Source organism: Sceloporus undulatus, chromosome 6 (genome assembly GCF_019175285.1).
Source record: "Sceloporus undulatus isolate JIND9_A2432 ecotype Alabama chromosome 6, SceUnd_v1.1, whole genome shotgun sequence".
In the NCBI taxonomy this organism is placed as follows: domain Eukaryota; kingdom Metazoa; phylum Chordata; class Lepidosauria; order Squamata; family Phrynosomatidae; genus Sceloporus; species Sceloporus undulatus.
Genome location: NC_056527.1, coordinates 107,807,444 through 107,817,021, shown reverse-complemented (window position 1 = coordinate 107,817,021; position 9,578 = coordinate 107,807,444). Strand labels below are relative to the sequence as shown.

Below are 9,578 nucleotides of genomic sequence, written 5' to 3'. Positions count from 1 at the left end.
TCTTAGGGTCAACAAACATTAAGTATTACCTGTTCAATGAAATATGTTATTCCATATTACTCTGCACTGAATGTAAAACATTTTCAAGGACTGCATGTGAATATCCAAGCAAATGCATCCCTTCCACCTTTGACTAGTTTTGAGAAACAGAAAAATATTCAAAACAAACATCTTTCTGTTTGGCAAGTTAAAACTAAAGGAAATAATATCAGGATAAAAGAATGAAGCAGAAGTCCTCCTATAAGAAAAGAGTGCATGGTTTAACAAAGTTAGAAAGCCTACAGATAAAAGTTATGCAAACATGCAAGGCTTCATTTAACATCGGATGCCTATAGACAACCTGACTGCTATAAAATCTACAGGCAGCATGTTGGTCATCAAGGCAATTTTGCTCTACTAGGGATGAAACAAACAAAATGATTACAGTTTGTTTGAAGATTAGATTTGTCCTTTGTAATTGCTTTTTCTTATGAATATAAAGAAAATCTCTTGAAATAAAACAATAGCCTTTGAACTAAAGCTAAGAAACCAGAGGGCAGCTAGAAACTCATTGATTTATCTAGTTAATTTTGCAGGTTTTCACAATCTTGTGATTATTTACTTAGTTTTTCTGAAGACTACAATGCCAGCATTTTTCTTTGTTTTCTGGGATACATATACGAGGGCTGACATATATTGTTCTCTAAAGCAACTTTTCTAAATGTTTGAGTCTCTCTATAAATAATGGGTACAGTTATCCTACAAACTTAAGCGGATTGTGAAGTAGTTTCATTGTCTAGCTTGTTTCAAATGCTGCATCTACATTGCAAAAATAATGTAGTCTGACACCACTTTAACTGCCATGGCTCAATGCTATAGGATTCTATGGTTTGTAGTTCTTGTGAGATATTTTGTCTTCTCTTCCAGAGAGCTCTTTTGCTTCAGCAAATTACAAATCCTAGGATTCCATAGGATGTAGGCATGGCAGTTAAAGTGTTGTCAAACTGCATTATTTCTGCAGTGCAGATGCAGCCAAAGAAGCCTCTGAAAGAGGTGTTCTGTGAGGCTGCAGAGATTTCTTTGACCTTTAATTCACTCTCCCATCCCACAGAACTACAAAGCCCAAAATGTTGTGAAGAGCATGAACCTCTGTTGATATATTGATGCCAATATACCTTTCAGTTTGGAAGGAAAAGACAGAAATTTCACATATCTTTGGTCACTTGTCAGAGGTAAAGAAATCAAGGAAGAAGAAAAGAGCAGAGCCTCCTAGTGCCACAGGAGGAGTTCCCACCCTTTGGGCCTCCAGGAGGCTTGGACTTTAACTCTTAGAAGCTAACCCAGCGTGGCCAACGGTCACAGACTCTGGGAACTAAAGTCCAAAACACCAAGAGGACCAAAGACTGAGATCTGTTGTACTACAGGATTATATGTTCCTGTAAATGTGTTTTCTCTATCTGCACTTGCCTGTTAACCCAAAAGCTCGAACCTTTGCTCCTCCCAATATTTTGGACTACAGCTTCCATAATCCCTTACTACTGGCCATACTGGGTGGGACTGATGTGACTTGTAGTCCAAAACACTAGGAGGACCAACATTTTCCTCAGCCTTGGACTAAAGATTCCTATACTGTAGTGACTAGAAAGTGCTAGAGGCTGTAATCTGACTCCTGATAATGCCACTGGAGGACCTTGTATCCTGTATCATAACTGGAAGACGCACTTTGTACTCTGTGAACCACTGAACACTGAAACTCTTTGGGGCAAAACCATTTTAGCACTATTGCCAAGTACCTACAGAAGCAACAGCCTTGAACAAGGGATGAAATTTTCTGGGAATAGCTTCACTCTGCCTTGGGTTATTATGGGCAGGAATCTAAAAATCTCAGTTTCTGATCCAAGCACATCCAGCCAAGTACCCTTCACCCCTGTCCAAAGAGTTTATAACTGTCAAGCATGTGCAACATACTCTATTTAACAGTAGTGGAGCATTAGTAAATAACAATAATAATACTTTTTTCTCAATTCCTTTCAAGGTTGCATGTCCTTGCCCTAGAGTAATGGACCAGGAAAAAGGGTGAGAATGAACGAAGTTCTACCACATTGGTCAGAGTGATACTCCAACAAAACCAATTACTTCCGCTGCCACGGTAGGTTGGAGGTAGAGGAAAACTGCTGGGCAAGATGGGGGCTATTATTAGGCAAAGATTGGAGTTCTCGCTAATCAATACCACGGTGCAGCTTGAGATGGCGGGAGAGGTTGCTCAAGGTGATGAAGCCTTTGTGGCAGACAGTGCACTTGAAAGGGCGTTCACCACTGTGAAGCAACCGGTGCCGCTTCAGGTAGCACTCATGCCGGAAAAATTTGCCACACTCGGTGCACTGGTAGGGTTTCTCCCCAGTGTGCACCAAAACGTGACGGTCCAGATCCCGTGGGCTGCGGAAGTATTTCTCACACTCACTGCATTTATAAAGTTTCTTGCCAGGCCGGGATGGGAATGTCCGAAGGTCCAGCTGGGGCAAAAGGTGGCGTTCCAACTCACTGCCCGAGCCGGGCATTGGTGAAGGGGATACAGCATGGCTTAGCTGGTGTTCCTCTAGTATCTGCAAGTTTACAAAAGGTTGCCCACAGATGCCACAGGTGAAGGAGGGCTCCCCTCCATGGGCAGCCAAATGAGTGGCCAGGGTGTTGCCATTGGCGAAAAAGGTCCCACACTCACACTGGTACAGAGTTTCTGGGGGACGAGCATCTGGAGATTGGCAAGTCGGACAGCCTCTGCTATGTTGCTGGGGTTTCCTCTTCTCCTGCTCTCCCTCTTTTGGCTCTTCTTCCAGACCTGGCAGTTTAGGCACTCCATCACTCTGCTGGACCTTCTCAGAACAAACTGGGCATGGTGGTGGCTTGCCCTTCACATGGGTAAGTTTGTGGCGCTCTAACAAGGAGGCTGCATTAAAGTCCCTCTCACATTCAGGGCACTTGAAGGGCTTAATGTCAGTATGGGCCAGCCAATGACGGCGCAGTTCTGACGCCAACTGGAAGTGCCTCCCGCAGGCCCCACAGCCAAAGGGGGCAGCCCGGCCTCTCCCGGCACTGCATAGATGGCCAAGAGGGCTTTGCTCTTTGCCGCAGGCGAGGCAGCGGGGTACAGGTGTTTGTGGGGCTGCAGCAGCAGCAGAAGTGCGGTGTTGCCGCTTGAGGTGGCGGCCTAAACTACTGCGGGAGGAGAAGCGGAGCTCACAGACATGGCAGCAGTAAGGCTTCTCCCCAGTATGAACCACCTGGTGGTGGAGGAGCCCCGTAGAGTCCCGGAAACCTTTCGGGCACATGGTGCAGCGGTAGGGGCGCTCCCCCGTATGGCTCCGGATATGGTTCACCAGGTTAAAGGAATGCTTGAAGCTCTTGACACAGTGCGGGCACTGGAAAGGCTTCAGCTCTGTGTGTCGGGCAAAATGTCGACGCAAGTCAGAGCGATAGCGAAAACTCTTGTCACACTCAGAGCAGTGAAAAGGAGCCCGGGCGCTCATCCCATTGTCTGTCAGGAGGGATGAGTCATCATCAACATCTGAGTATAGAACTGTGCACACTTCTACAGATCCAGTGGTGGTATGAATGCCACCTGGAGCTCCGAGGGAACACTGGCCCTCTGGCCACACTTCATTGCAATTATCCATCTATCCAGCACTGCCTCTAGGGAGCAGAAAGAAGAGATACATAAAGTCAGAGAGCTGTACAGGACCCCAAAGAGGATGAGGCCAAATCTCAAGTACCACCACACGCAATATATATTCATTACATACAGACACATTCTTTTCCAGATAAAATCAAGTAATCTGCACTATCAGAGTCTACCTTAGAAGTCTTCTGAAGTGTGAACAGCTCAAGAAGCAGAACTGTAACAAACTGCACATACGTGATCCAGATTTAGGCAAGTAAAACTGGGCATGTGGAACTTGATTTCTCTGTTTTCACTTTTTCAAATCAACATTTCAAATCACTAAAATTTGTATACAAAAGATCATGTCCGGTCAAATGGGATGAGCAGTAATGTTTGGAAATGAGAATGGAAATCTCTGACAATTGCGGAAAGTACCTTCTGTGAATGGAGCCTTTACATCCCTGGAAGGTACATCTCAGATCCAATTTTAAGTTCTTCCAGTAATTTGGTTAAGATATGGTTCAGCCTATGGAAATAGCAAGTAAGTCAAATAGTTTCAGGAATTCTCAAATCTTCTCAGTTCTATAAAATGACATAAGCTAGCAGAGGTATTAGGCTAGCTGTCAAAATCTGTAACCAGCCATGATGGATAAGGTTGACCTCAAGGAAGCCCCCATTTGAGTTCCTACCCTAATTGGACTTGGTTGATATGACCCATAAATGAAGTAAGAATTTATTATACCTTATTCTAAAGTGATTGGGCAAGGACAAGAAGTACTCCTACCTATTACCTTTCTGTAGCAGCAAGGCAGTGATTCCCAAACTTAGGTCCCCAGATGTGGTTGGATTGCAGCTCCCAGGATCCTCAGCCACCACAGCCAATGTTCAGAGATTTTGGGAACTTAGTTCAATCACATTTGGGAAGCCCAGTTTGGGAACTGTTGTAGAGCAATGTAAAACTTTATAAGTCTTTTAGTTCCCGACTTTCTTGAAGGCAAAGTTGTGGTGCTTTGGGTCTCTTTCCCCACAATACAGCTATAACACTTTGAAACTACTTTAACTACCACAACTCCATTCTATGGAATCCTGGGATCTGTAATTTCATGCACCATAAACTCATAGAATAAACAGAGTTGAAAGGGGCCTCAAGGGCCATTGATTCCAATCCTCTTACTCGGTTTAGGATCTCCAGGTAAAGTATCCACAGAAGGTAACTGTCCAGTCTCTTTTTGAAGATGTCCAGAGAAAGAGATCCCACAATTTCTTTAGGCAATTTGATTCCATTGCCAAACTGCTCTTACTGTCAGGAAGTTCCTTCTAATGTGCAGTTGAAATCTACCCTCCTGTAACTTCAAGAGAGCAGCAGTTATATCCCATATAGATATTACAGGAAAGAAGGGGAGAGTAATAACTGCAGAAATGGAGGCAGAAAGATCCACAGTTGACTGCTGCAATGTATGTAGAATGTCTATTTTTAAGAAAATATCGCCTGCAGCAAATTGATAGCTCTCTTGGAAATGAAGGTCAGTGCACCACGGCCACATGTTGAGTCCCTTCAATGCATCAGAGAACATGAAGACTAGCTAGAACACTGCTAGAACACTGCCAAGAAAAATGAAAAGGCCTGTAACAATGAGAAATTACTGTACAGTATATACTCAAGTATAAACTGAGTCAACATCCACAGGTCAATGTAAGTACTGTAACTCTTATTTTTAAATAGAGAACCATTCCCTGGGGAAAGGCGTTATCTGTTCTGGAAGCACTGACCCTCCTCTACTCTCTCATCCATCCTGCCTTTACTGTGAGCACAAATAGTTATGCCTGCTGGAATTTTGCAAGTTCTTTGGCATTGTTTTCCTTTGCTTCATTGAAGGACTGTGTCAGATCCCTCTGTTACATGCTCTTAAATGTTACTTTCGACTTATCCACAGGTCATAGCAAAATCCCCCAAACCTGCCCTCGAGTTTTACATGAGGTCGACCTATAGTTGAGCATATACAGTACCCTGGAGGACAATCACTGTCGAGTGCAGACCTTACAGAAGCAGGGACGTAGCCAGGATTTTAGGAAGGGGGGGGGTCCAGACTAAGTGCCACCATTATAATGGGGCTTGGGTGCGGTGGCGCAGCAGCACACACCATTCATTTTTCTAATGGAAGGGGGGGTCCGGACCCCAAGGATCCCCCTCTTGGCTATGTCCCTGACAGAAGGGATTCAGAACCTCTGGTATTGTGAATTCTCTGCCAAAAAAACACATCCTTGCCACTCTAGTGCCTCACCAAACTACAAATCCCAGGATTTGACAGACTGCTGCCATGGGAGTTAAAGAGGTATTATAGTGTAGTGTGAAAAAAGAACCTAATTATTGATAGGGGCATAGAAGCAGAAGCAGAAGGCCTAGGTTTGCAGCTGTAAGGTTACAGCTAGGAAGCGATGTTATTTCTTCCCAAGTAAGCCATTTCATCCAAGCATCCTTTCTCCAAACCTGAACCTTGTAACTTTCAGTCACACATTCAACACCCAAAATGTTCCCATACACAGCATATTCACATGCAGAAATAATCCTGTTTGATACCACTTTAACTGCTAAGGCTCAATGCTGTGGAATTCTAGGAACTGTAGTTTGTTGTGGCACCAGAGCAAAGCAAATATAGGTCATGTCCAGGAAAAGGAGGACATCTGGTCACCCTGCATTTAGGCTGCATCCACACTGCAGAAATAATCCAGTCTAACAGCACTTTAACTACCATGGCTGAATGCTAGGGAATCCTGGGAATTGCAGTTTGTTGTGGGCACCAGAGCTCTCTGACAGAGAAGGCTAAATGTCTGACAGCATTGCATTCCCCAGAATTCCTTAGCACTGAGCCACAGGAGATAAAGTGGTGTCAAAGTGGATTATTTCTGCAATTTGGATGCAGAATGCTGAATGCTATGGAATCCTGGGAACTGTAGTTTGTTCTGGACACCAGAGCTCTCTGACAGAGAAGACTAAGGTCCAAAACACACTGCAGAAATAATCCAGTCTGAGACTACTTTAACTGCCCTGGCCCAATGCTAGGTAACTCTGGGAATTGTAGTTTTGTGAGACATTTAAGCCTTCTCTGTCAGAGAGCTCTAGTGCCACAATGAACTATAATTCCCAGGATTCCCTAGCACTGAGCTGAGGCAGTTACAGCGGTCTCAAACTAAATTATTTCTGCAGTGTTTTGCACCTAAATGTCTCACAACATTACAGTTCCCAGGATTCCATAGCAGTGAGCCATGGGAGATAAAGCAGTGTCAAACTGGATTATTTCTGCAGTTTGGATGCAGAAGGCTGAAATGCTAGGGAACCCTGGGAACTGTAGTTTATTGTGGCACCAGAGCTCTGACAGAGAAGGTGGAATGCCTCACAAAAATACAGATCCCAGAATTCCATAGCAAAGAGCCAGGGCAATTAAAGCGGTGTCAAACTGGATTATTTCTGCAGCGTGGATAGATGCACCCTGATGAGACAAGTCCTGGTTGTGTATTGTTATTAGAGTCCCACAAACTAAGGACCCCAGGCGTCCTAAACCAGCCCCCATTTGCCTCACCTCCTGGGCCTCTTTTTCTCATTGACACGACTCTCTTGGCGTTCACACGTCCCTTGTACACGGAAGAAGCGTGCAGCGAGTATTAGGATGAGGAAATGGGGGTCTGTCTGGTCTCTCCCTCCTCTGCCAGAGAGGAATGCCCCGGAGCCCCCTTGCTCTCTCTCGCTCCAAAGAGCCCCATCATAACCCCTTCGCCGGTACTCACAACTTCTTAGAGGCGGCGACATTTTAGTGTCAGGGAGCCAGTCCTCCAGAGGAAGGGGGGCCAGCAGCAGCAGCAGCAGCTCCTCCTCCATTGCCCCAGAGCCCTGGGGGGGGCTGCCCTCTCCCCACAGACTGTCCCTCCGCCACCCTCGGAGCCAGAGCTAGAGCCAGCCCCTCTGGAGGGAGAAGTTAACAGGTCACCCCGCCTCCATCTTTGCTGAGGGCAAGGAGGGGGCGGGGCGGAGCAGAAACGACCACGTCGCCGCCATCTTTACTGCGGGCACGCAAAGGAGGGAAGCCTTCGAGCGCCGCTCTCAGGCGCCATTTTGGGTGTGGGCAGGAAGGAAGGGCAAGATCCGGCCTCAGCCCTTAACAACAATGGCGGCGGTGGGAGAGTAGAGAGAGGCTGACTCTCTTGATCCTTTCAGTCGAGGGAGATCTGGCAAACGATTTATGGGAGCCCGAGAAGGGCTGCTGTGTTTCTTCTAGGCACCATCTTCGTTGCCTCTGGGCAGCAGCAATAACCAAGAAGATTTTATATATATATATATGTGCATACATTTAATACACACACACATATATATTTAATAGTATACATATATATTATTCAATATAATATGTATCTATACAGTATATATAAAATTAGATATATTTAGATATAGATATATAATTAGATATAATTATATATATATATATGCATACATTTATACTTACGTACAAATAATTATATATTTATATATAATATATAATACATAAAATAATATATGTATAAAATTATACTTACATACACATTTTATATATAATATATATTATACATATATATTATAAAATATATGTATATAATTGTATATAATTATATATAGTATTGTATATATATCTAATTATATATAAAATTATACATACATACATATAATACATATATTATTTTATTGTGTGTGTTGTGTGCCTTCAAGTCATTTCCAACCTATGTCGACCCTAAGGTCACTTTAGCAAGATTTCTTGGCAAGATTTGTTCAGAGGAGGTTTGCCGTTGCCATCCTGGGCTGAGAGTATGTGACTTGCCCAAGGTCACCCAGTGGGTTTCCATAGCTGAGCCACGATTCAAACCCTTGTCTCGCTGTGTCATGTGGTGTCCCTTTTTTCTCTTTCTCTCTCACACACAAACATACAGAGGGAGAGAGAAAAGAAAGAGAGGGAGGCGTGTGTGTGTATAGTTGTGTGACTTCAAGTCATTTTTTTTACTTCTGGCAACCCTAAGGTGACCCTATCATGGGGTTTACTTGGCAAGTTTCTTCAGAGAGGTTTGTCATTGCCATCCTCTGAGGAAGTGTAACTTGCCCAATATCTACATAGTTGGGTGCCTTCAAGTCCTTTTTTTACTTCTGGCGACCATATCAAGGGGCTTTCCTGGCAAGTTTCTTCAGAGGGGGTTTATCATTGCCTTCCTCTGAGGCCGAGAGTGTGATTTGCCCAAGGTCAAAGTACTCTTTTGGTTGCAGCCATAGGGTTAGGGTTTGCATAACCAAGCCCTAATTTGAACTTGGTCTCCAGAATCAGAGTTCAAAGCTCAGACCATTATGCCATGCTGGCACACACACACAAACATACACCACCCATACATATATACACTGATATACATACATGCCTATTCTCACACACACACACACGTGTGTGTGTGTATGTATATATATATATATATATATATATATATATATAATTTATATAAATTGAACCGCCATATTTCACGAGGGCAAAGGTCGTCTCTGATTTATACAAGGAAGTCTAGAGGAGGCAGTTATCTTTTTGGTTTTATTCACATAATTTTTATTTTAAAAAATTCAGGCAGGAAATAGACTGGGAAAGATAGTTTGTTATATGTATAGGGAGGAATGCCATATATCATTGGTAAGATCAAAAAGCCATGGGAAGAAAGAGAGTACAGTCATCCCTCCATATTTGCGGCTTTGATATTTGCGGATTTGATTATTCACGGATTTCATTCATACGTTCTCTCTTGGACTGTCTAGGTCCTCCAGTGCAACTCTGTGGTCAACTTTAACTAAAAGTTGCACTGAAAGACCATTTGTAGCTATTCCAGTGCCATTCTATGGTCAGTGTATGTTGGACATTGACCACAGAGTTGCACTGGAGTAGCTACAAAT

General features: G+C 43.8%; 1 protein-coding gene across 4 annotated transcripts; it reads right to left on the bottom strand.

Moving 5' to 3' along the window:
* Positions 1-1,932: 1,932 nt before the first annotated feature.
* FIZ1 (FLT3 interacting zinc finger 1) lies at positions 1,933-7,652 on the bottom strand. Of its 4 annotated transcripts, none has more exons than XM_042476405.1 (3): positions 7,213-7,652; positions 4,070-4,160; positions 1,933-3,666 (listed from the first exon to the last, which is right to left on the bottom strand). In XM_042476405.1, exon 3 carries the CDS (start codon positions 3,648-3,650, stop codon positions 2,199-2,201), a length of 1,452 nt encoding a protein of 483 aa, XP_042332339.1. In that variant the 5' UTR covers positions 3,651-3,666; positions 4,070-4,160; positions 7,213-7,652; the 3' UTR covers positions 1,933-2,198. The 4 variants fall into 4 exon arrangements, with proteins under 4 accessions (XP_042332339.1, XP_042332340.1, XP_042332338.1 ...); XM_042476406.1 differs by having other exon boundaries at positions 7,418-7,652; XM_042476404.1 differs by lacking the exon at positions 4,070-4,160.
* Between the last annotated feature and the right edge of the window lie 1,926 nt (positions 7,653-9,578).

Coding starts and splice junctions, on each gene's coding strand:
- FIZ1 (XM_042476405.1), bottom strand. CDS start 3,650: ATGGATAATTGCAATGAAGTGTGGCCAGAGGGCCAGTGTTCCCTCGGA.